The following is a 26,801-nucleotide window of genomic DNA, read 5'->3' on the forward strand; positions in this document are numbered from 1 at the left end:
TGCAAAGGAAAGTGAATATTTATTCAATCTCCAGATTGGGGAGGGGTCTGTGTGTTTAACAGGAAAAGATACAGAAAAAAACTATCACACATGAAAAGATAAATATGTTTGATTATTTTAAAAGGTGAAACCCATAACCAAAATTTAAAGGCAAATTCACACAAGTGGAAATACAAATGCCCAACTATCGTACAAAGAGAACCATGATCAAGGTCACTAACAAGCAAAGAATTTTAAGTTTTTTTTGTTTTGTTTTGTTTTTTCTTTTGAGATGGAGTCTTGCTCTGTCACCCAGGCTGGAGTGCAGTGGCCGCGATCTTGGCTCACTGCAACCTCCACCTCCCGGGTTCAAGCAATTCTCTGCCTCAACCTCCCAAGTAGCTGGGATTACAGGCGCCCACCACCACGCCCGGCTAATTTTTGTATTTTTAGTAGAGACGGGATTTCACCATCTTGGCCAGGCTGGTCTTGAACTCCTGACCTCGTGATCCACCCACCTCGGCCTCCCAAAGTGCTGGGATTACAGGCGTGAGCCACCGCGCCCGGCAAGAATTCAAAGTTAAAACAGGTTACCACTTTCACCTATTACCATCAGGTTGCTTATTTTTGTTTTACGTTTTTTATTTGTATGCATGTTTACTTTATGTTTCAGTTTACTACCCCCTAAGGCAGCAAGAGAGCAGGAAGAGAAGCAAAATAGAGATGTTTTTGACAACTCGGCACTGAGAGACTATCCTAAGGGAATAATCTGAAATACATAAAAACATTTTATTCACAAAATTGGTCATCACAGCATTATTTACAATACTGAAAATCTGGAAATAACCTAAATTTCTAACAATTGAAAGAAGGTTAAGTAAATTATAAGACTACACAATAAAATATATTACCAGCAATATAAAGTATCTTTGTGAAAATCTATAATAACCACATATAATACTTAGTAAAAAAGAACATAAATTGCATGATAAAGAACACGATATGATCAGAACAATGCAAAAAATTCACACCCCCAAAAAGACAAGATATTATATGGCAATTTTGTGGTAAAATATTCATGTATTTGTGCATTTCTAATTTTTCCATAACTGACACATCAATTTTATAATTAGGAAAAAAATACCTCTTTAAAGTAAAGCGAACACAAGATTCTTTAGCAATGTTCATTCCATTCCACAATAGAGTCTAGAGAGTCACAAAAACGTCAGCCTCCTTCAGGAGTGGGGGGAGCTTGGTAGTGAAAAATGGTCATGAATGAATGGGTGGAGAGAGGGAGGGGACAACCTAGTAGGAGGGAGGTAGGGATAGGCAAGGGAAAGGTGGGGACCAGTAGTCACACTGGTCAGCCAAGGAAAGGGGCATTGTGGAGTCAGGGAAGACTCTGACTGCTCAACAGAGGTCTGTCTAGACCCAGTAGTAGGCACTGACGGTGTTATCAAAGGACAGGATCAAAGAGAGATTTTAGGAAGACACGTGGATTATTTTAGGGACAGGGGAGGAAAGAGGAGGGGTGGGTGATCTACTTGGAAAGAAAGGGAGAAGGACTGAGAAGATGGCAATGGGAGTGGGGAGGAAGGGGCTGATTGCCTTTGTGACCTCACTACCAAACATACTTTGCTCACCTCCAGGTAAGTCTTTGTGGGGCAAATGCAGGATAAAGAAACAGCTCATAAGAGGAACTTGCCAACATCCAACAAATTCAGTTCAAAACCACAGAAAATCTAGGAGTCTCCAAAGAAAATCACAGTCTCGCTGTGTCGCCGAGGCTGGAGTACAATGGCATGATCTTCGTTCACTGAAACCTCCGTCTCCTGGTTCAAGCGATTCTTGTGCCTTGGCCTCCCAAGAAGCTGGGATTACAGGCATGCACCCCCACACCTGGCTAACTTTTGTATTTTTAGTAGAGACGGGGTTTCACCACGTTGGCCAGGCTGGTCTTGAACTCCTAACCGCAAGTGACCCGCCTGCCTTGGCCTCCCAAAGTGCTGGGATTACAGGCGTGAACCACCACATCCAGCCTCTAACACACTGGGTTTTAACAAGCCCCTCAAGTAGTTCTGATGCTCCCTCATGTTTGTGAGCCACTGAATGAGGGCCATTCAAAATGTCTAGAATCACTAGTTCTGCTGTCAGCTAAACCATATGAAAGAACCCCTGCTCAAGTGAAACAGAGATTTCTACAAATAAAGTGCCTGGAGGACCACTAATAAGTTATGTCCAGCTTAGTGCGGTTGGGGAAGGGTTGTATGAAGCAACAAAGATATGGTTTCTCTAAGCCAAGTCAAGGTAAAGAACTGTGGGGTAGGCGATAAAGCCAAATGCACTGAACTAAGTCATAAGGAATTTACAGGCTGTATTGTAAAAGCCACAGTGAACATGATGACAGCAACAACGAGGATGAAGAACAGCGAAGAAAAAGCTGAGGGAAACCATCGACCAAAGAAAGCCGAGGCTCAAAAGAGAGATGAGCTTCAGGATCAGGAGATGAACAGGGCCCTTCAGTCACAGAGAAGTCGTTGTTGCCAGAACAGTCAGTCACTTAACTGCTTAGAAGATCACCATGTTACCATATATACCTCTATTGTAGGCTAATTAATTTTAAAAATGTCCAAAATTTACTGATTTTAATATAATATCTTGTCATTTTTGGTAACAATACACTGCAGTAACTTAATGTAGTTTGCTGTATTTTGTTTCACAAACATTTACCTTGAAACGCTGGAGACTTTGTAAAGAGAAAATTCCTAAAAATTACTCCTTCACTACTGGACACTAGACATTTAATATTTATTTAGAAAGCTATTGACACTTCTGATGACTACTGATAACTAATAAGATTCAACATGTTATAAATATGAGTTGTAAATATTCCATCCCTTTTGAGATTATATACACTAAGCTTTTTACTACCACTGGCCTTTCTGGATACTTTCATATTTAGAGAATATAGAACTACATTCTGGGAGATTGACAATGACCTAATATTATACTAATGAAAAGTCTTCACAGTCCTCAAAACAATTTAGAATTTAATGTTTTCTTTAATTAGCAATTAAAATGGAATATTTTCTGCCTCCTGAATAAACATATGTCTGCAACCAACCATTCCCAAAGAAGGATACTAATATATTTTGAGTGATTCAATCCACCCATGGATAGAGTTACATCTTTAAATGTTTTCCAGTGTGAACAACAGTCTTTTAATAGATGGCCATTGAGTTCAAGGGTCATATTATTTGCTAACAAATTATATTTGGGCCAGAAAGTATCTGAAAAAAGTTTAATCAAATTTCCTACACATCTCATATCTCTAGTTTATTGAGCATTATTTATTATTTGATGTAAAAATTCGACATTAATTACTTCATACATATTTTATCTTGAGATTTTGAAATCCCATGGTCTTAGAAACAAAAATAAAAGATGATAGACTTTAAGACACTGGTTTCTGCTTTTTTTTTAACTTTAGATTTGAAAAAGAAACATCGATTACATGTTAACATAATATTTTGAATATATAGGGCCACATAAGATATATTATTAAATTATAAACAAAATAATCAGGAACTTAGTGTGGTGCCTAGTTTGATATGTGGTTACTTTTTGAAATGCACTAAATTCCACAAATAACGAAAGTATTCCTTGTGTATAATGTTATGTTTGGTTATTATGTATGGTCTTCGTATCCAAAGGTATGACATAATTTCAGTTTGTTTGCTTTGTATTTATTCAGTAAATAAGCTGTAACTGTTTCAAAAAGAGGGAAATTAAAAAAAAACTGGTCCAATTACCAATTATAAATTAATAAAGACTAAACGAAAGGGTTTGGCTGTTACATATTCTCAGGCCAAATTGTTGATGCATGTTTGGATTAACTAGCCCTCAGGCTGCTTCCAATATTATGGGTAATCACAAAACAACCAGCTCTAACTCCTCCTCTCACCAGCTGGAAGGGAGCACATTACATTTGCCATCCATGGTTGGCAAAACTCAAGGCATCAACAACTGGAAAAGATCTCCACCTTGGGAATCATTGTACATATTGTGATCCTGCAAGGGGTCAGAATCGACAAAATACAGTTCCCCTGCATGGATGTCAGAAAAGTTAGCCAGAAATTCATCAGGACTGAAGCCAACCCACACAGTATACCTATAGTCTATGGTGCGTATGGAATAGCCCATGATCTTTATATCTTTTAAACTCGGCTTGTCAGAATTCCACTGAGGGGTGTCTGCAGGCCGGGGATACTGACTATAGGCAATCAGTTCACGGGGATTACCAGGGAGGTACGGATCCTCTTCCAAGTCACGGAATCGAAAATGCTTCAGAAGGTTCTTGCCTTCTCTGCACAGCTCAACGTGAAATGAAGGAACGGGGCAGCGAGGTGGAACCTGCAGTCCTGCAAGTCCAGCCAGCGTGGGAAAAAGAGACACAAGTTCCACAAGGTCCATGGATTGCCTGCCTGAAACAGGAAGCGACAGAGCAGAACGGGTTACATTATAAAAGCCTGCCACGGCCAGGCAGGAGCAGTAAAGGAACCTGTCTGGGCTCCATGTTTTCTTTTTTAAATTCACAACATTTATCTTTAGCAACAGACGTTTAGAAACACCACCTCAGCACCTCACTCTGCATTAATTACTCTCCAATCGAACAGCAGGATGCAAAATTAGGGTCCCACGAGGCTGTTGGCACTTTTTAAAACAACCTGAATTTTGGAACCACCAATGTAATAACTGACTCAGACAAGGATCATCAGTTAAGGCTAAAACCACTAGGTAAAAAAGTCCGTTGAGGAACAGGATATTCTGAGTCCCACAGGATCACCCCACACATTACTCCCTTCTGGATGTCTGCATTAGAGTTATCTTTGCATTTTATTACGGTCAAATACACACACCATAACATTTACCATCGTAACCACTTTTTAGTATACAGTTCAGTGGAATTAAGTACATTTACACTGTTGTGCCATCATTACCACCATCCATCTCCAGAACTCCTCTTAATTTCCACAACTGAAACCCTGTCCCCATTAAGTAACAACTCCCCTTTCTCCATCTTCACCCAGCAACTGGAAACCACCATTCTACTTTCTATGTCTATGAACTGACTACTCTAGATACCTCATAGGAGTCGGATCATACAGTATTTGTCCTTTTGTGACTGGCTTATTTCACTTAGCGTAATATCCTCAAGGTTCATCCATGACGTAGCATGTGTCAGTTTCCTTCCTTTTTAAGACTGAATAATATTCCATTGTATGGACAGACCACATTTTGTCTATTCTTCTGTCAAGAGACATCTGAATTGCTTCCACTTTCTGGTTACTGTGAATAGTGCTGCTATGAACATTAATGTACAACCTTTGATTGAATACCTGTTTTCAGCTCTGTGGATATATATACCTAGGAGTGGAACTTCTGGGCCATAGAGTAATTCTATGTTTAACTCTGAGGATCCACCAAATTATTTTCCACAGTGGCTGCATCATTTTACATTCTTACCAGCAATGCACAAGTGTTCCAATTTTTCCATGTAATCACTAACACTCTTAACACTTGTTTCTTTTTTTTTTTTTTTTTAAGACAGAGTCTAGCTCTGTCTCCAGGATGGAGTTCAGTGGCACAATCTCGGCTCACTGCAACCTCCGTCTCCCAGGTTCAAGTGATTCTCCTGCCTCAGCCTCCCGAGTAGCTGGGATTACAGGCATGCACCGCCACGCCCAGCTAATTTTTGTATTTTTAGTAGAGATGGGGTTTCTCCTTGTTGGCCAGGATGGTCTTGATCTCCTGACCTCGTGATCCGCCCACCTTGGCCTCCCAAAGTGCTTGGATTACTGGTGTGAGCCACCACACCCAGCCTTTCATAGCTTTTTTTGTTGTTGTTTTTTATTAATAGCCATCCTAGTGGGTATGAAGTAGTATTTCATTGTGGTTCATCCATATTTAAAGTCTAAATACTGTACTTTATATTGATTCCTGTTAAAATTGAAATTGGATTTGCACTATCATTCTGGCCCTTCTGGATCTTTAAGACAGTGCTTTATCGTGCTTGATTTCATTTTCTAGACACTTGATTTTTAAGTAAAATAAAAAGAAAACAAGTAAAGAAAGTTGAAAAAGGTACCTTTACAATGGCAAGATCTGGCTGATGCTGGCTCTTTAACCGAGTGATCAAACTTACAATACTAGTAACACTGGCCATGAAGTGCCCCCACCATGTGACACAATGGGAGAATACGACAGCCCATGTAGCACATGTGTCAAAAATGTTACCCTGAATGTAGTCATGTGGAAACAATCCGACAAATCCAGGCTGTGGGACACTGTATAGGACAACTGGCCTGGATACTTATAAAAAGATGAGGTCAGGGAGATAATGGGGCCAGAACATGTAAGGCCACTGTGATGACTTTTACTCAGATCAAGAAGGGTACATAGGAGGCTCCCGTGCCGGGCTGTGACATGACTTGACTTAGGTTTTAATGGAATCACTGTGGCTGCCCTGAGGAGGAAAACCTCCAAGGGATCCGGGGCACAAGCATGGAGACCATTTAGCAAGCTGTTGCAGTACTTCAGCACAAGACAGCGGCAGTCTGGTCCAAGACAGTGGCAGGCGAAGTGGTGGGAAGTGGTACACAGAGTCTGAATGGAGTGTGACAGGCTTTCTCATAGACTGAATATTGCATATGGAGTAAGAGAAAAACAGGGGTTGAGATTATTCCATGATTTTTTGGCATGAGTGACTATTCTCATTTCTTGAGGACAAGAAGAGTGTTGAAGGAAAAGCTGAAGACGAAAGATGTGAAGTCCAGCTTTGGATATGTTAGGCTGGCTAAGTGGGAAAGACTATTGGAAACAAAAGTCTGAAGTTCAGGGAAAAGACACAGCAAGAGATAAAATCTGGAAATAAACTGAAAGGCAGTGCAGTTACATCAATTTCTAAATTGCTGAACACTTCCCAACAAAAGTTTCAGAAAAGATGCTCAACCAATCAGAAGATCTTTCCCAGCAAACAAAGGGCTAAAATCATGCCTTGAAACTGTTTAACCTTTCTATCAATGACATGAAAGAAGACAGGGCATGCAGTGCACAAAAATCAAATGTGCAAAAAATAAAATTGGGTAGTATAAAGCAAGCTCAGAAAGATCCAGAAAGGCCCGAATGATGGTCCAGAACCAAGACAAATTTAAACAGGAATCAATATACAGTACAAGACTTAGATGTTAAGGATGGATTAAATGCTTAAGTCCAGAAAGGGGGCAATCTGGTTTAGCATAGTTCATAGAAGAGGCACTCCAAAAAGAGCAAACATCATACGTCATTTCAGAGACAGTGTACAACCTGTCTCTGAAATGCACTGGGCAGATAGAGTCAGGATAGAACTCACAAGAACCCACACAGGTTGCCCACACATCCAGGAGGGGTATCTGGTCCAACTGGTATTCTGGAAGTGCTTTCTCAAACTGAAACTTTTTGGAAGACAGGGACCAGGACAACCACGGGTCTAAACACTATCTTGTGACGAATGGTTGAAGGACTGGGGATTTCAGCCTAGAGAAGAGAAGATATTGATGCAGGGACAGGGTCGGCGGCATCAGTGCTGTTTTCAAAGCTTTGAAGGACTGGCACATGGAAGTCAAAGTAAACTTGCCCTTCACTGCTGCGGAGGGCAGAGTAGAATCACCTGGTAGATTTTACAGATCTAGTGGTTCACTAGATTGATGAGCTGTCAAAATGGAAAATGTACCCCCCACAAAGAAGGCTGAGTCCCTACCAAAAGGGTGCATCGAGGGAAAGGATTCTACTCATCTGTTATGGGGGCAGCCCCTTAGTCTAAGCTCTGGAGCAGGCTCTTGTAGACTGTACCACAGCCCTCCCCATCTTGGGGATGCACCTGTTCCTTTGTCCATCATCATCCCACAAGGCTCCTTGTGGACAGGGGCCATACTTGTCAATTCTGGTTCTGTCACTCTTTTCCCGCCCAGAGTATGGGAGATGCTCAGGAAGCGTGTGCTGACCACAAAATGTTGAGGAGAAATTCCAACACAAGGCAGGAAGGGGGGAGTCTGTGGAACCCCCAAAGCCTATGAGTCAATAAAGTGGTTCACGTATAAACTAAAGGTGATCTTACTGTCAAGCAATATCATTTCAGCATATTTTATACCTGGCTCCATCAACTCTGAGGCGGAATCAAAAGGGTCGAGGTAAGGGAAAAGCTTCTCGCCTGCCTCCGGAAGTGAAGCCGTCCTTCCAGGAACATAGAACATCAGGGGAACATGGGTAGCAACATCAAAATTGCTGTATTTGGCCCATTCTCCATGTTCACCTAGAGCCCACCCTAGTTCATAAAAAGCACAGAATGACAGAAAATGAATAATCATCATACCACAGCTTGTTTATTTTAGATACCATTTCATTTCCTGTTGTAAAAACCAGAGGAAGTAGAAACTCATCACCTAGAAGAAAAATATTCACTTGGAATTACCACAGAAAGGGTTATTTCAACTGAATGCTGCTTTACTCAAAATCAGGTATTTGTCCTCATGAGGAAACCTTTAAAAAAGAAAACATAATTAAATTCCCAAACTCAAATATCTTAACAAACTACTAGCAACATATACCTAACGTAGGGCTCTGTGGTGGTTCCCACACATGCATTCCTCCCCTGTTAAGACACGCTCATTCTTGACAGGGTGGGAACCCTGAAAGCTGTAGTGTTACCACTGCCCTGTCCTGTACCTACCTATCTTTTGACTCATGCCCTACGAGGTCAGGTTTTCAGTTTGGGGTATGTGCCACCTAAAACTGAGCTGTGGAACTGCAGCACACTCGCCAAATTCAAAAAAGACAAGGACATCTTCATTGATTTTTAAGACATACCATAGATAGGGCAAACCAAAACCCCTCATTTCAGATCCTTAACCTCAATTAAAAACAACCCTTCATGTTGATTTAAAACATCCCTTGCAAAAGATGGTTTGAATATTCCAAGTTGGAAATACCCAGTCTTTTTCAGTTACAGCACCCTTTTTGATACAAAAAATGTGCATGACAGAAATTGTACAGTGAGTAGTGTTATAAAAATCACCAAACACACCAAAAGCTGCCACGGGTAAATTTGAGAAAGTGTTGAAATATACCGCACAGCATGAGACCTTGCTGGCTGCGTCTAATAGATGACGCTGGGGCTGCAAACGGTGTCCCAGCCTTCCAGGGCCTGTGGTCTCCAGAACAGGGCTGAAACCTGTTCTGAGTTGACATTGCTTTCCTAAGAACACCCAAGTTGAGAGGACCCTCTTACCCACTCATCAATAATCAAAGCAGACTTGGTGCCCATCAGAGATGCCCAATGATTCTGGTGAGCCCTTCCTCCCTCTGGCTGTCAGTACTGGGGAGTATGGTGGGGACTTTCAGATAGCTCACTGGAGCTCAGAAAGAGAGGGAGTTCCTCCGACACCTGCCCCAGTCAGTAAGCCCCGTGGCCTGAGGGGTATCCCCACTGCTCGACCTCTCCACTCTCTCGGGGAGGACGAGGCAGCATTGACCCATGAGGGCTGATGAATGGGTAGGTTATCGGCAGGCTCCTAGGCCACCAGCTTAGAGGTCACATTGTCCCTTTTAGATTCAGTGTGGCGGGAATCTAAAAGGTCGAGGATCGAGAAGCCTGCAGGATGGCAAAGTGAGGGACCCCGGCAGTGAGACCTCAGGAATCCACTCCCGCAACTCTGACTGGGCTGCCCATAGAGGCCCTGAAGGTACAGCAGCCAGGCGGTCTGTGGTATTCTGAATACCGGCACACAGCCTTCGGCCTCTGAGAGCCATTGTGAGCTGCCCTGCACCAGGCAGAGGTGGCCCCCAGGCCAGGCACAGGGCCTGGCACATGGCACATGCTACAGAAATAGCTGTGGACCGCCTGACTGCAAGATCGCATTGAACATCTGGTGCCAGGCCTCAGCCTGTGCTGCTGCAGCCAGGAGCAAATACGGGGAAGTCTGGCTAAGGAGAACGCATGCCTGTGTGGGCCCCAAGGATCTATCTCGAGATCAGGAGGAACAAGCCCAATGACCTGGACAGGCAGCTCAGGAGGTTTCTGGCTCCTGCCCCAGAGGCCCAAGATGAGGACGTGGCAACACAGGGAGGCCCAGGGAATGATGAGCTCAGGGAGAAGTGGCCAGACCACCTGAGACACGTGTTAAAGTGCACTTTCCCACGCCCAGAACTGCGAGCTCCTGAGACCAGTTGCAGAAACCAGCATGTTTTCCTAGCTCCCAGGCGGTTCTGATGGAGGATGTCCCAGGAGGGGGCTCTGAGATGGGCTATTTGTAATCTACGGCAGCTGCCTCACAACAAAGAGTGTGTTCGTGGAGAAGAGGAAACTGGGCACTGAGGGGTCAGAAGCAGATGGCAGATCATCAGGAATATGTGAAAAATTATGGCACCTCCATATATAATAAAATATTACAGACATTTCTAAGGGAAAAGGTAGGCTTCTGAGAAATGACACAGAGATTGTCTACGACATTAAGTGTACAAAACCAGGGAACGTTAACAGTACACACAGAACAAGCAATCACATCTTGTGACATACATGTTATAAACATACATATGTATAACATATATCCCTGTGTGCAAATGTGCATAACTGATGGCTGGCAGATGGATCCCTAATCTGTTGGCACCTGTTAGCCCTGAGCAGGTGGGAGAAAAGGGCAGGATGTTCTGGCCCTGAATTATATGCTCTGTATCCTTTTTTCTTTTTACGATAAGCACATGTTATGATTTACTATTATCCTATTTCATATTTGATGATATGAAAGAATTATTTTCCTTTTTCTAAGTATAACAGTATTATGGTTATACTTCAAAAGAGGCAATATTTTTCAGAGATAGTGATCGGAAAATGGAACCATCTGGGATTTGCTTCAGAACAATTCAGAGATGGGGGAGTGGGTGAGGATGAGAGGAACAAGACTATGTGAGTGGGAAACGGGGGGAGCTGCTGTTTTATTCCCTGCTCTTGGAACGTTGAAGAATTAAAAAAATGCTTTTAAAAAGATAGTTTCATTTTTGGAAAAGTAGGAAACAGCCTTAGGAGGAGATAAAGACTTGAAAAGCCCAGGCTCTCGGGAGAGAAGACAGCGGGGATAGGGGTGGGAGGGCTGGAGCCAGGCGTGAAGAGCTTGCTGGGCTCTGCCAGGATTGTTCTGGATCCTCTCCACCCAAACTAAAAGTGCTCCAACCCTCTAGGTTAAAAATGGGGGTTACAAGAGCTCTGCCACACAAATGGAGGGTTCCTGCTGCATTCACCAAGAAAAAAAAAAAAACTTGCTACAAGACCCTCCCCAACCCACCCACACCTATCCGTCAAGCATCTAAGATAGAGGCCTCAGGACTAACAAGTTGATCATAAAAATGCCCCAGGATCCCACTTTTCTTGTGAACCACTGGTTCACAAAAGAGAACACACCCATGTTTATGTCAATGGCAATTTTGCAAAGCATGTTTCACAGGAAAGTTCAGATGTTTTGACTCACCAGGGAATTTCAAAATGCTTACCATGATCCGAGGTAAATGCAATGATGGTGCTGTTGGCCAGCTGAAGATCATCCAAAGCACTCAAGAGGCGGCCGACCTGTGTATCCAAATATGACACAGAGGCAAAGTAGCTCTGGCGGATTTTCCGCTGCAAATTAAAAAAAAAAAAATGAGAGTGACTGCAATTTAAATTGCCATGGCATACAGAGATAATGCTTGCCTGAGCATCTCTCCCAATCCCAAACCCTTAGTTGATGCCCTTAATGATTTTCTCAGCCAAAATGTAACACTCCTTTTCCTACCATCTGCATCACTTCACCCACAGAGTCACAGCAAAATCTGTAGGTCTACAAATAAGATACATTTCTAAGCAAATCAGATTTCACTTTAGGGCACAGATCACAGTGGATGAATGTGTCACCTACTGCTCCTTTCTGTCTCCCTCACATATTCTGATGGGTTCCAAGAGATGAACATGTACACAGAAACTGATCCTTCAGTCCCTTGAAACACAGGCCCACACATGCTCTGATAAAGGTCACAAAGATACAATTCAGCTCTGTTAATTTCCTGTGGCTGCCATAACAAAATATCACAAACTGGGTGGCTTAAAACAACAGAAATGTATTGTCTCCTAGCTCTGGAGGCTAGAAGTCTGAGATCAAGGTGTTGGGAGGGCCATTCTCTCCCTGAAGGCTCTAAGTAGAAGAATCTTGCCTCTTCCTAGCTGCTGGTGGTGGCTGTCAGTCCCTGGCATCCCTCAGCTTGCAGCTGCATCACTGTGTCTCCATCTTCATGTGTTCTTCCTGTGTCTCTCTCCCCTCTTCTTAAAGGACACCGATCATATTGGATTAGGGAGGGGCCCACCTTACTCCAATATGACCTGATCTTAACTAATTAAATCTGCAATAAACCTATTTCCAAATATGGTTACATTCTGCGGTACTGGGGGGTTAGGATGTCAACAGCCCTTTTCAGGGAAAAAAAATTCATAATTTAACACAGAACAGCAACCCTGACTGAGCCTTTCCCTCTGATCACTTTCTAACCCAACAGCAGATTACAACTGCATATCTTCATGGACTATGGCCATTACGTGGAGCTCATTTCTAACAAACTGTCAGCAGGCAGGAGAAGAGCAAAGGAGATACCAGAGAGCAGCACGTCCTTCACAGTCCCTGAACCGAAGAGGGACTTTGGGAACAGCCAGATCATGCCCTGAAGTAAATGAGCCACCGGCCCCTCCTGGGCTGACTCTCATCCCCATCCTGGTTCACAAATGCTAAGGACAAAGATTAATCCTGCACCCCAAAGAGGGGTGAGAAGAGAGCCGTGACTTCTCAGACCAGCCCCTGACTTATCAGCTGGACCCACCAGCTTCTTCTCATCACTGCCAGGGTGAGGACAATCATGAGACTCACCCGTTCTCACTTGCAGTCAAGAGAAAAGATATACATCTAGCCTTCTAGCAGGATTATGCTGAACCCTGGCCTACTTATACTTTCTGGTAGATGAAGTCTTCAGTCTGAAACCTGTGGAACTTTGGTCCTCCTGGGGACGAAAGACACCTGTCAGGAGGGCTGTGTCCTATACAAAGGTATTCCCTCCTTCCTATGCTAGCCCCTGGATGTAAGGCAATAAGCAGACAAGGTCCTCACCCTTGATGAGCCACCCCATCCAGTGAGGACACAATCATGGAGACAAGAAAATGCTTAATTATCAGTGAGGCCTGCTGGGTCTGTCCTGCAGACCCTGGCCTATGGATGAAACGAGTACTCAGACACAGATATGCGGCATAAGAGCAGCTAGGTGACTGCCTGACTCTAGTGGCCAGAGAGCAGCCCCGAGAAGCTGGAGCTGCTGGCTTTTATTCAGTGCAGGCACAATGCCGAAAACCTGGAGCCAACCTGTAGGTAATTAACATTTATTGTTCCCCTTTCAGGGAACCTCACATGCACAGATGATCAAAGGTCAGTTCCTGGTCAACATAAGTAAACAAGCCTGTTTAAGATAAATTCTCCCACACTCCCTTGTACCTACTCCTTGCCCTCTGCTTCAGGGTTATAGAACAGCTGATCTCCCCTGGGGCTCTGCAGAACCTTCTGACCTTTCAGAAGGTTTGCATCCTTTCCCTGTAGTTTTTCCCACCACTCTGACCAATCCCCCACAGAGGCCCAGGGGTGACACAGGGGAATAAGCCCTCAAATCTGCCTGGGAGATTCAGGGAAGGCTTCACAGAGGAGTTAGAGTTTGACAAGAAGCGCCTGCAGTCAGACAAATGCGGCTCAGATGCTCCAAGCAGGGGCTGCAGGGCACAGAACAGTGTGGAGTTGTGACAGAGCAGATTGCATTTCAGGCCAATGAAAGGCCCATGTGACTGGAGAATCAAATGGGAGGGCAGAGGAGTGACTGGAAAGTTAGGTCCGAGCCAGATAATATGGACCTGGTGGGTCTACCCAGGGAGTGGAGACTCCGAGTTTTAGGCCAATGGAGTCACTGAGGTCTTTCAAGGCGAGAAATTGACATGATCTGGGCTGCAAGTTATTAAGAGTCCTGTTGCAACAGGACACAGACACAGATTCCAGAGGCTTTAGACAAAATGGTACTAGGACACTGCTGGGTACATAAGAGGTGCTCACCACACTTGCTGAATGAACAAAACAAAGCAAGGCCCACTGAAGCAGTCCAGAACAATGTGCTGAAGGATCCAGAGGACTGTGTGGATGTGAGAGGAATTCAGGGGCATCAAGTAGACATGGGGGCAGGGAGCAGAGGAGGAGGTGTTGAGGAACCCAAGGGTGACTCCAGGTTTCACATTCAGCTGGTGGCATTAATTCGCTGGCATGTGGGGGCAGGGGGCACAAGAGGAGGAGGAGGAATGAGAAAAGGCAGGGCAGGGGTGGTGGCCTGACCACGTGGAAGCCTAGGGAGCTGAGGTCTCCAGGGTCATCTGCCTAGGAATAGCTCTCGCAGGCAGGTCAACACACATATCTGAAAATCAGGAGAGGCCTGGGCTGAAGGAGTAGTTCTGGAGTCGTCTGCCAAGGCTCAACTGAGCCCAGCAGGGGAAGAAGAGGCAGAAAGGATATAGTGGGGGGCCTGCGAAGTGGCACCTGAGTGGCAGACACAGAAAGGATTGGGAGGCCAACAGTCCCAGAAGGGGTGGAGCTGGCCAACAGTGAGGAAGTGACACAGAGCTCAAGGACCTACACAGATGGATTTTACTGGCCACCAAGGTCAATGCTGAGGTGAGAGTTTACTGGATTGGGGAGGTGGAAGCCTATGTAGAGGATGGTGAAGAACAAATGGACAATGAGGCCACAGACACAGCCAGAACAGCCCAGTGTGCACTAGTTCTGCCTTGGAGGTCAGGTGAAGGAGTGGAAAGCAGAAACAGGCAGGGGCAAGGGTCCTGGCACTTTTGCAGCTGGGAGGGATGAGAGTGGATGGAGAGGCTGCAGGGAAGGTAGGTGAGAAGGAAGATCTTGCTCATTCTGCTTGCAGACATGGGAAGCAGGGACAGTGGTGGGGAGTCGAGGGAAGAGGCCTCGAGCCCAGAACATGCACACACAAAATTCCAGGTCTCAGTGACAGAGATTATTAATAGAGCCCATTCAGCAAGTACTCGCTAGGTGGCATCTGATCCTCTGAACGGCACATTAAGGACTCCAAGACTCAGAAAGGTTAATTAACTTGCCCAGAGTCACACAGCTGATAAGGGGCACAGCCAGGATGCGCACCCACATCCACTCTGTCCAATCCCCTACCTCTGGCTGTCCACCAGCTTCCATTTCTACAAGAGGAAAGGTGCTATCCACTGAGAAATGGGGCACAGGGGTGGCAAAGGCCTGGAGGGGAGCAGTGAAAGGGAGTAGAGAAGAGGTCATGCAAACAGAGCAGCTGCAGAGAACAAGTGAGGTGAGCTGAGCAGAGAGCTTGCCTGGGCTGCTGGGGCTGGAGGCGGGGCATCTGAGGGCCTCCCTGCTTCATGGGGGCGTGGATTTTCTCCAGCAGCTTTCAGGACTTGGACTAGAAAGCAGAGGGTGTGGCTGGACTGTCTGACAATAAAGGTACTGTAGGAGGGGCAAGGATAAATGGACAAGTATGGTGAGCTGAGCGGCTGGGAAGAACAGTAAGTCACCTGCCACCAGGCCTTAGCTATTTAGGGAAGCAACAAAGCCAACACAACCTGGACACAAGGAGGAGATAGAAATCCATACTCTAGCAATCCCCATGAGGTAGAGCAAGGGAGGTGCTAGGAGAAGAGGTTGTGGTCAGTGTGGTGACTCAGAAGGAGCAGGCAACAAACTCCTGAGTGTGGCCCCTGAGGTCACTGGCTCATGTGGAGCTGAGTTAGAGGGCTGGAGCTGAAGAGAGCCCAGAGCTGAGTCTCAAGGGTGCAGTGAGATGGGCTTGGATGCAGGCATCCAAAGCTGCAAGAGGACAGTGAGCAGGCCAGAGTCCAAGGGGAATACAGGGCTGGGACCAGCACGTGCATGCATCAGGGAGGCCCTCTGAGTCATGCTGTCCACTGTGTGTAAGGAGGGGACTAAGAGAACTTGAAGGAGATTGCTCCGTGCAGCCGACACGGTCCTAGACACTTCTATATGCTCTCTTTGGTTCTTGCTGAAAATCTCTAAAGTAGGTGTTATCATGGAAAAACTTTACCTACTTTGTTTCAGTTTTATAGAGAAGAAAACTCAGGGAGGCTCAGGGAGGTAACATGACTTGACAGAGGTTAGGCAGCTGGTATGAGGTAGAACATGAATTCGAACCCACACTGCTGGGAACCAACAGATCCAACCATGGGGCTTTGGAGTTACAGTCCCTGGGGATGAATCAGCTCCACCCAGCACTAATTTTGTGCTGTCAGACAAGTCAGCACACCTCTCATGCCTTGAGTTTCCTCACCTAGACAACAGAGAGCAGGTACCTCACTAAGTCCCCATGACGACTAAAGGCGATACCACACATGAATCAGCGCCCTTCCTGGCACACAGTCCATTTTGAAGGGTCATTTTAAGTGACCATCACTAATAAAGCATCCAGGTGTAGCCTCAGAGCCAGTTCAAGCCACTTCACCATCAGGAGCCCAGAAACACAAAATGAGAAAACAAACAGATGGATGCATTGCTTTCCAAACTAAGTGAAACCGGAATCAGATAGATCTGAGGAATGTACACCTCTCACCACCCAAACTCTTGTTGTGCAAACTCAGGGGCCAAGTAAGTTTGGACAGCAAGGGATATCTGTATGTGGTGGTTTTGTTCTGTGTTTGTTTTAAACAATACTCTACAGCAGAGGCTCTCAAACTTCTGATGAATCGGAATCACCTGGTGTGCTTTTTTTTAAGAAATGTCGGTTGTCAAGTCAAGTTCCACCTCCAGCTTCCAATTGTGTAAATCTGAGTGGGCCAAGACTTTGCATTTCCAACAAGCCCTCCCAGAAATTCTAAGGCAGGTAGTCCAGGATGCACACTTTGAAAACACTGCCATCTTCCATCTGCTATAGCTTGCCTGCCACAGCATTCATGTGGTAAGAGAAGGGCAGGGTTCTGTGTAGAATATTTCAGAAAGAGCATTAGTCGATGTGTATTCTGCTCTCCAGCGAGAAAGGGTGGTTGATGAGTCAGTGTGAGGATTCTAATTGTGTGGCTGCTCTGCCCCTAAATCATGGCAAAGGAATGCCAGACATCACAGCTGGATGGCACTGGCCATGATGGTGGCCCAGTTCCCTCTGAACCAAGGTCCTGCTCACCAAGCCACCCCCTGAGAGTGAAGCTAGCCAGGATGGGCTTTCCCACAGAGGGAACCTGCAAGTACCAGCAAACCAAGCATTCTGGGCTGCTCAGGAGTTGCTCATCACTCTACAATTAATGAGCTGTCACCTAAATGAAACAGTATCCCCCTGGGTTAGGAATGGTCACCCAGGCTGGTTCCCCACCTCTGTGTCCACACATAACAAGTCACCAACTCTCTGGATATTCCCTTCTTCAGAAGGTAAGGCACTGGTTGGGAGAGTCCTGATCCATGCAACACTGCCTGTGTCCTAAATACCTATAGGACACCTCCACCGCAGCACTTTGCCCGATAACTCACACAAAGAAAGCTCTTAATAAGACATTATAGGTGGAGTTGTGTCTGAGAAAAGTGGTTTCACCTATGACACTATGTCATCAGTGTCCAATACATCCCCAAACTATGTCCTTGATACCTGAAAGTCCACAGGAATTGGGCCATACGGCACACTGATGTTTAAGGCTTGGACGTCTTCCCGTTGCCTGATGTCCATCCAGGGGTTGTAGGCCACAGGGGGTAGGCCATCAGGGACCTCGGGATCGGGGGCCAGGGTGATGTTCTCCAAGGGATACAACTTCTGAAATTCCTTGGGGGAAAACACAAAGCCACAAAGTTGTCACTCTTTTAGCAAAAGCACAAGGTTGTGGCTCTATTACTATCTATACTGCCTTTTCTCTAAGCCTGTGATGCATTTAAGTGATGGCTCACTAGCATTCCCCATGTGCTCGGCCCTGAACTGGAAGTCCAGCCTTAAGTTACTCTCATGAGATGCCAACAGCAATGAAATCATACGACTTCTGTTTCCTACAAACTGAGCAGCAACAGCTCTCTTCCTTCATACAAACAGATGCCCTTCTGTTCCTGTCCCCACCTCCTGCCTGGCTAGAAAAGTGTGGTAAGGTGTTGGGCTCCCAAAACCACCCTCAGGTTCAGTAATTCACTAGGGGAACTCATAGGATTCAGCATTTAGTCTCACTCACAGCTATGACATTACAGTGAAACACACTCAGCAAAGAAAAAAGGCACATGAGGCAAAGTCTAGAGGAAACTAGGCACGAGCTTCAAGTCCTCTTCCAGGGAAGTCACATAGGATACTCACTCCTCCCAGTAACGAGTCGTGTGACAATACATGTGAAATGCTGCTAACTAGGGAAGCTCACTAAAGCCTCATTATCCAGTTTGTATTTGGGGCTGGTCAGGTAGGTACTATCTGTCTGGAACATATCAAAATTCAAGGCTCCCAGAAAAAAAAAAACCCAGGGATTTATCAACCATGTTTGTCTAAACAGTTTAAGCATAGTAAGCCAATTCTGGGAATAGTGGGAACACTTCGGAAATCAAAGTTCCCAGATGCCAGCCAAGGGCTAGACTTATAAGCAGGCCTTTCAAAGAATCACAGCCAGGCCAGCTTTGTTAACTGTTTTCTGCAAAGAGGCAGGAGAGGTGAACCTCACAGCCTTCTTCTATCAAGGGGGCTGACAGCTCCTACTAGGAAGGCAAGATCCCCTGGGCCAATCAAAGCAAGGTACCTGCAGCATCAAAGAGCATACTGCTGGTCTCTACTCTCATTACATGTGAGGGGCATTCTCTGCAAAGTCAAAAGGATGGGATGCTCAGGCCCTCGTAAAACATGATAGGGGAAAATGGAAAAGGATTCTAAAACAGAAAAGACTACATGCTCTAAATGACATACAAGCAAGTACAGGATTTGAGGTTCCAAGAAGCAATGCAGTGCTTTGTGTTTAGATGATCTAACCTGACAGGCTCAGGGGGAACAGGCAGTTTTTAAAGAGAGCTTCACATTCCCTGGGGCTGTTTTGGAAGGGCCATCCCTTATTACAGGCTTTGGCAGCCAGCTCTGATTCACTTCTCTTTGGTGATCTCGCCATCCAACCCAACATCTGCTCAATAAGTTCAAGAAAAGGAAATCAAATCCTCCAGTGGAGGGAAGCAGAAAGCCAAGCATTTCTTACAAGATTCTTACATGTTCTTGGCCTTGACCTCCAAATCCCATCTTCACTCCACTGAGGACACTAGTGCCCATCAGGCACCCATGGTGCTTGGGGATGGCAGGATGGGGCCACCTTCCCCATGCAAATCCCTCCCTCAACAAACAACATGGCTGTGGCAGCTGTGCTGGATCAGCCCTCAACCAGCTCTTCACCTTGGGGTATCTGAAGGGGATGTGTGGCTTATGATACCCAACGGCCAGGAAGAAAGGACTGGCTGACGTTTTCATCTTTTCCAACAACTGTAGGGCTTGCTCAGTGCTTTGTTTGTCAGGCAAGGTGCCCTCGGGAACATCCAGCACATCCACAGGGCAAAGCAGGTTGGCATGGAGTTCTCCATCTGGCCCTCGACATGTCTTTCAAAACAAAATATATAACATCAGCTTTTTAAGTGCAAGAAATGGAAGCCATGAAGGCTACACACACAGATTTAATGTTCACATAATCAGCCCTTCATGTGTTAATCATTCAGACTGAACAGAGACATCAGAAGTAGAACTAAGACAGAAAAGTGTTTCTTGTTTTCCAGGCAGGGGCCAGAAATCCACTAGCACTTGGTTTCTTGCTACTAATACTCTTTCTCCAGATCATAACTAATTAAAAGAAACCCCGGTAGACTAATTATAAAAAAATCCATCTCTAATTCAACAATTAAAAAAATGCCAATTAAAAATGGGCAAAGGATTTGGATAGATAGTTCTCCAAAGATGATATACAAATGGCCAATTGAACACGGAAATGTGACTAACATCATTAGTCATTAGGGAAATGCAAATCAAAACCACTTCACACCCAATAGGATGGTTATAATTTTTTAAGATGGAAAATAACAAGTGTTGACAAGGATGCAGAAAAATTAGAACCCTCTCACATTGCTGGTGGGAATGTAAAATAGTGCAGCCACTTTGAAAGCCAGTCTGGCAATTCCTCAGTTAAACATAGTTATTATACCCCAAAAAATTAAAAATATATGCCCATAAGAACACTTGTACAAAAATGTCGAAAGCAGCATTATTCCTAATAGTCAAAAGTAGAAACAACCCAAATATCCACCAAGTGATGAATTGATAAACAAAATGTGGTACAATAGACAATTATGCAGCCATAAAAAGGAATGAAAGGCTGGGTGCGGTGGCTCACACCTCTAATCCCAGCACTTTGGGAGGTGAGTGGATTGCCTGAGATCAGGAGTTAGAGACCAGTCTGGCCAACATGGTGAAACCCCGTCTCTACTAAAAATACAAACATTAGCTGGGTGTGGTGGTGGGCACCTGTAATCCCAGCTACTCGGAAGGCTGAGGCAGGAGAATCATCGCTTGAACCTGGGAGGTGGAGCCTGCAGTGAGCTGAGATTGCGCCATTGCACTCCAGCCTGGGTGACAAGAGTGAAACTCCATCTCAAAAAAAAAAAAAAAAAGGAATGAAGTGCCAATTTATACTGTTATGTGGTTGAACCTCAAAAACATTATTCTAAGTGAAAGAAGCCAGAAACAAATGGCTACATAGCGTATGACTCTATTTATACCAAATGGACAAAATAGGCAAATCCATGGAGACCAAAAATAGTTCAGTTGTTGTCCCAGGCTGGGTGCTGAGACAAAATGAGGAACTACTGGTAATGAGTACAGGGTTTCTTTTGAGAGTGATAAAAATGGTCTAAGATCGATCTGGGTGATGGCTGCACAACTCTATGAGTATACTAAAAACCATTAAATTATATACTTTAAAATGGAGAGTTTTATGGTATATGAACTCTATTTTAATTAAAAAGTTAAAAAGAAAAAAAAACCCATTTCAAATTTCAAAGACAGGCTAAGGCTTGTAAGTGACAGGGTCCCAATCAACTTGATAAGGTGACAGTCCATGGAATTTCCAGATCTTCAACTACACTAGGCACAGAATGAAACCTCCTGCTTTGTTTCCTAAAGTAGACATGCTGGCCGTGAGAGCAAAGTTAGTTTTGACCATGATTTGTACATCACAAAGACCGAGGGGCTGTGTCAGCTGCTGCTCCATCTCAAAGAGTGTTGCCTTGTCACAGCCCTGCCTTGCTCACCCCACCCTTGGGCAGGACAGCCCAGCACCCACCTCAGACCACTTGTTCACACAATTTGCAGCACTCGAGGGAGATTTAGTATTGTCAGACCCGCCACTTTGAGAAGAAATGGGTAGGGGGGCAGTTAGGGCAGGGACCTGGCATTCGTAAGTGAGGCCACTAAAAAGGAGCAAGATGGCTTCAGGGAATTAAGATGGGATCTTCCCTATTCCAGCCACAAGCCAAAGGCCAGAGCTCCCAGTTTTCACTGTATTCTGAAATGGAAAGCTGTCAAGAATTTAGAACAATACCTTCCACCTCACTTCCAAATCCTCACCCTTCCCAACATGATGTTTACTAAAACCTCAGAGGTACATTTCATGTCTTAGTTCCCCAGCTGGTTTTCTGAGTTTCTTAAACGTGGGTTTTAGTTTCATTTATGCATTTGGGATTCCTCTAAACCAAGATTTTCTTTGTAAGTTGCTTTTTTTCATAATGCTCTAAAAATTTAAAACCCCTATCAGAGGTCTCAGCTGCTGAATATACACATTAGGGTCTGAGACAGATACACGGCATGCCTTTCTCCCATTCTGGGCTGAGGCTCCCGGAGCTCAGCCTCTTTTCTCCCTCCCATGTCTCAGCATCTCCTACAACTCTCAGTCTCATCCAGAGTGAGCACTGGGGAGCTATTCAATGAGTCTGACACGTTAGAGCCCAAGGTTTCAGAACAAGCAGCACCCACCAGCTTCTAGAATGAAGCCACTGCTCCTGTCGGGCCTAATGCTGAAGATCCCAACACTTACTTGTGTCAAGACATTATCACAAATGAAACCCACAACTTCGTGGTATATAACCAGCTTCACAGAACATGCAGTATACCCAGTAGTTTATGTGACAAAGGAAAAAGTGGTTCCTCTTCAGAAATGTCCCTTTCACAGCCTTACCTTAGTGTTTTCATACTTCTCAGAGGAAGGATGATAAGGTGGAAAAGACCAGCTATATGGAGAATCATCGGTATGGTTAGAAGATATCCCTTGGAAAAAAAAAGGTGGTTAAAACATGATGAGTCTTTCAACACCCCACTCCCCATAATTGAAACTCTGTCAACAAACGGGCAAGCGGAACCTCCCTTCTTTGGGGCTCAGTTTCCTCATCTACAAAAGTCCCCTCTAAAGCCAAACTCTCTAGTTTCTATTTGAGAACTAAGCATCTGACTTCCTGGTCCCTAAGCCCTGATGATTTGTGCTAGGCTCTGTGGAAGGGACCCACAAGGACAAGATCAGTCAGCTCCTTAGAGCCCATGCGGAAACCTATCTCTCACCCTATGAAGGAGGCAGCAGAGGCATCAGCACCACCAGGGAGCCGATGAGGGCAGGAGAGGGAGACTCAGGGAAGGTATGTGCCTTACCTGATATTAACCAGATATTAGATGAGGGAGCCAGGACTCAAAACCATGTTTTACAACTCCAAGTTCAAGTGCTCATTCATGAAGCAGAAACCCACCCTTAAGCTTAGCAGTTTATAGTTTATTTGTGAAGACAATATAACAGCAGTGGAAACTAAGGAAGGACTGCCAGCTTTCAAAGCATCGAAGTGCCAAGTGGGGGATCCTCCAAGCACAGAGGTTATTGTGAGTCAGGTGAGGACTGGCAGGGAGGACTTCTAGGAGCCAGTGAGGCCTGTGAGGGATCTGAAGGGAAGTGCTGCCTATAGTGGTTAGCCGGGAGTGGAGGGGATCACAGGCAGAACCTCACGAGAAAGCATCAGCAGCAGTCACACAGTGGGACTCCAACAGGGAGCACCAGAAGAGGCAGGAATGGAGAGAAAGAGGGCAGCGGGTGGAGGGCCTATGAAGACAGCAAGCACTGTGGAAAGAGCACACAGGAGGCCAACAACCACAGGTCCAAATCCTGATGCTGCCTCTTAGCATCCTTGCAACCTCTGGCAAGCTACTTGACTCCCATGAGCCTCCATGTCTTCCTTGGGAAATGATGATGATGATAAAAACCCACCTTGCTTGCTGTTGGGAGGATTAAAGGAGTGGCCAGCATGGTAAACGGTACATACCTGGCACTCAGTGGTGGCTACTGTCATCTTGAAGCAGGCCCAATGCTAACAAAAAAAGATCTTGAGAACAAAGACTCAGCTGAAAAATGTGTTCCCACAAGGGCTGCAGGGAAAGGTTTATTCTCTGGGAAGGACATGGTGCTTAGAGCCTGATGCCAAAATCGAATCATCAGGAGGGAGGAGGTCAAGCAACATCACTCAGTCCTTGCCTGGTTTCCCCTCCCAAAGCACAATCTCCTCCCTCTGCTGTTTCCTCCTCTCTCCAAAATCAGCACTTCCCTCCAGCTGCATTTGGGCAAGGGGTGTGGTAATGAGAACACCAAGCTGGTGTAACCACTGAGCAAAGGGAAAGAGACTGAAAACATTCGTCATTCCCAAATGATAAGCATTATTGTCCCTATGGTGCTCTTGTCTTCCAATATTTTTTTCTCCATTTTTTTCTCAAATACTCATGCATTACTTCTATAAATAAAAAGTTTTAAAGTTTGTTTGCTTTTCACCATCCCCATATTGACATTAAAGAAAGCCAGTTTATCAGGCAGCATTTGAAGTGAGGAATGTCCGTCTCTGGGACCCTGTAGGTCCTGGGTACCAGATTACACTCATCTTTCTGACCTAATTCACAGAGTAGATAGCAGCCCCCACCTAAGCGCAGCCCCCTCACTGGGCAATAAGTCCGCAACAGCAATGCTGGCCACATGGGAGGCCCTCAGATGTCCTCACCCCACCCCTAGGTTTACTGACAGGTACCCTGCAGGGAATTGGGGGGGGGGCCCAAGCTGGACTCCACCCAACACTGCCACCTCCCCAGCCTATGTCCTCCCTACCACCCGAGGAGCTGAAGGACCCAACAGCACACCCTCAGTGGTTTCTGAAAGGAAGCAAAGCTCTTTCTACCCTTTTTCACTTTGGGTGACAACATGTAGCTGGGTTGACAAGTCGGTTTTTTAGAAAGGAAGCACTGAATAGCGAGGGACTCGCTCAGCCAGAAGAGGGCTCTGCAAAGACAGCCCCATCCCCAGGATGGGAATGCTGGATTCAGACACCACAAACCAAGAGAACCCAGACTCTGGACATGGAGCAGTACCAGGGTGAAAGACTTTTCCCACCGACATGGTCACATAGCCATTCTCCTTGAAGTACTGGGGGATGGTGGAGAAGTTTCCAGCATGCACCCTCCAGTAGGAGTTGAAGTCGTACAGGCGGGTGGTGTCAGGTCTCCTGCCAGTGAGGAAAGAAACGCGGCTCGGGGCGCACACTGCTTGCTGTTAGGGAGCAGAAGCAGAGGTAAGCATCGTCACAGCAAAACATGTCTGCCATCTCTTAGGTAACCAAGCAACCGCCCTCCTGAGGCCCCTAGCAAACAGCTGCATGGTAGCTGAGTCATGGAGAGCTCAAACCAGACACTGGGATTTGGGTGTCACCTAGGCAACAGACTGCTTCCGGGAGAGAAAAGGGAAGCAATCAGCCCCTGAAACCAGCAGATGCTCATCTCCTCCTACACAATGGCCTCCCCAGGCACACAGAGCGGCCAGTGTTGCTGGGGGCAGAGCCATGAGGGGGTTCAGGGAGCAGAGCCACCCTGGCGGGCTCTCATCTGAGGCCCAGTCTGCAGACCTGTGGGTGCCCTTCTGCAGCACCCTTTCCTTCTGAGCACCAGGCAAGTCCCCGTTCTGAGAGAAAGCTGGCCAGGGCTGCCGTGAGTACATCAGGGCTGGGGCGCACCTTCCACCCAAGGAGAAGGCCACCCTTGAAGGTCAAGCTTTCCCGTGAGTGGAAAACCAGATTTTCTCCACTACCATTTTCCAGACTATGCTTCCCTCTAACAAGATGTCCTGCACAATCTGCGCCATCTGACAATAGCTGAAGCTCCCCGCCCCCAACCCTCAGTGCACGAAGAAGCACACACCCACAGCTAGAGGTTCCCAGACATACCTGCGCAAAGGCATTCTGGAAGAGGAGGCTGTGGGATGCCAGTTGGTCAATATTTGGGGACCTCACCAGCTTATCCCCATAACAGCCCAGGGAGGGGCGCAGGTCATCCACGATGAGGAGAAGAACGTTCAGAGCATCTACAAAGGAGGGAGGCTTTGGTGAGGTAACCTGCACTGACACTGAACCCTCCCTCATGGTAGGTGCTAGGTTACTAAGAGGCCCAAGGCTGGACCCTGCACCTTAACAGCCCAGCCAGGGAGGGGGCTGTGCCTCAGCAAGGGAGGGAGTGGGGCTCGAGGAGGAAGCCTGAGTCCTGGGTGGCAGGGTCTCCAACCTGGCTGAGGAAGCGAGATAGTAAGTGAAAGATGGTGGAAAGGAAAGATGAATTTAGGGAAAAAAGAGAATGATGTATGCAGGGAAGGACAGATGGTTGGATGGAGGAAGGTAGGGAGGAAAAGATGAATAGCTGAAGGGAAGAAAGGATGGAGAGAAGGAGGGAAGGAGAGAGAAAAATATGAATGGATAGAAGGTAAAAGGGACGGATGGACTAACGGAGGGAGGAAAGGAGGGGGGAAGATGGATGGATAGAGATGGGAAAGATGGGGGGGAAGAGGAAGGGAAGCAGGGAGGGATAGGAAGAGGATGGATGGATAGATGGAAGGAGGGAAGGGATGAAGGGAGGGTAGGAAGGAGTAAAAAATGGAGGGAAGGAATGAATGATGGATGGATGAAAGAAAGAATGGTAGGAGAGAGGGAGGGTAAAAAGAATGGATATAAACAAAGAAGGAAGGGAGGAGAGGAGAGGAGAGGAGAGGAGAGGAGAGGAGAGGAGAGGAGAGGAGAGATGAGATGGCAGGCAGGGTGTGGGCGGCACCTGTGGTCGAGTTGGCCTGCGTTTCGGATCCGAGGGCGACGCAGACGGAGCTCAGAACCACACCGAGCCAGAGAAGGCCTTGGCCGATCCGGGGCGGCGACATTTCGGCTTCGACGCGGCCGCTCCTGAGCGGCGGGGACAGGCTGCAGCAGGTGGCGCAGTTAGCAGCAGCTGCCGCCGCCGCCGCCACAGAGGCCTCCTGGTCAGGAACCCATGAAGGCTGCGCAACACAGCCACCGCCCGGGCCCGCAGGCCCGGGCGCTGGCCGCAGCGGGAGTGCGTCTGTGCGACTCTTCCCTGCGTCCCTCCCCTCGGGGGCGGGTTCTAGAGGTGCGCGTCATCCTGCGGCAATAGGCGTGGCCGAGAGACAGGCGCAGAGCGGGGGCGGGGCAGCTGCTTTGCAAGCTTCGCAGACCCAGCGGCCCGCAGGCCCCTAGGTGTAGAACTGCTAGGGGTATTGCGATTCAACCACTGCCCTTAACAACTAGCAGTGACCCGTCTTTTTGCCTTTGCTCGTGCTGTGCCTTTCACCTGGAAGCCCTGCC

General features: G+C 46.3%; 1 protein-coding gene across 4 annotated transcripts; it reads right to left on the bottom strand.

Moving 5' to 3' along the window:
- IDS (iduronate 2-sulfatase) lies at positions 1–26,590 on the bottom strand. 4 transcript variants are annotated; one of them, XM_055269465.2, is made up of 9 exons: positions 26,257–26,583; positions 25,383–25,519; positions 24,535–24,712; positions 22,325–22,413; positions 19,501–19,701; positions 17,752–17,922; positions 11,560–11,686; positions 8,168–8,341; positions 1–4,463 (listed from the first exon to the last, which is right to left on the bottom strand). In XM_055269465.2, the coding sequence occupies exons 1-9, from the start codon at positions 26,357–26,359 to the stop codon at positions 3,991–3,993; spliced, it is 1,653 nt and encodes a 550-aa protein (XP_055125440.1). In that variant the 5' UTR covers positions 26,360–26,583; the 3' UTR covers positions 1–3,990. The 4 variants fall into 4 exon arrangements, with proteins under 4 accessions (XP_055125440.1, XP_055125443.1, XP_055125447.1 ...); XM_055269468.2 differs by lacking the exon at positions 8,168–8,341 and having other exon boundaries at positions 26,257–26,576; XM_055269472.2 differs by lacking the exons at positions 1–4,463; positions 8,168–8,341 and adding an exon at positions 8,374–8,556 and having other exon boundaries at positions 26,257–26,590.
- Positions 26,591–26,801: the final 211 nt, after the last annotated feature.

The sequence above is a fragment of the Symphalangus syndactylus genome, chromosome X, assembly GCF_028878055.3.
Source record: "Symphalangus syndactylus isolate Jambi chromosome X, NHGRI_mSymSyn1-v2.1_pri, whole genome shotgun sequence".
Lineage (NCBI taxonomy): Eukaryota > Metazoa > Chordata > Mammalia > Primates > Hylobatidae > Symphalangus > Symphalangus syndactylus.

Bases quoted from the DNA above. Each gene is read 5' to 3' on its own strand.
- IDS (XM_055269465.2), bottom strand. From the start codon at position 26,359: ATGTCGCCGCCCCGGATCGGCCAAGGCCTTCTCTGGCTCGGTGTGGTT. The intron at 24,713-25,382 runs GTATGTCTGGGA...GCTCCCTAACAG, and splicing joins TCCAGAATGCCTTTGCGCAG to CAAGCAGTGTGCGCCCCGAG. The intron at 4,464-8,167 runs GTATAAAATATG...TTCCTGTTTCAG, and splicing joins CTCAGAGTTGATGGAGCCAG to GCAGGCAATCCATGGACCTT.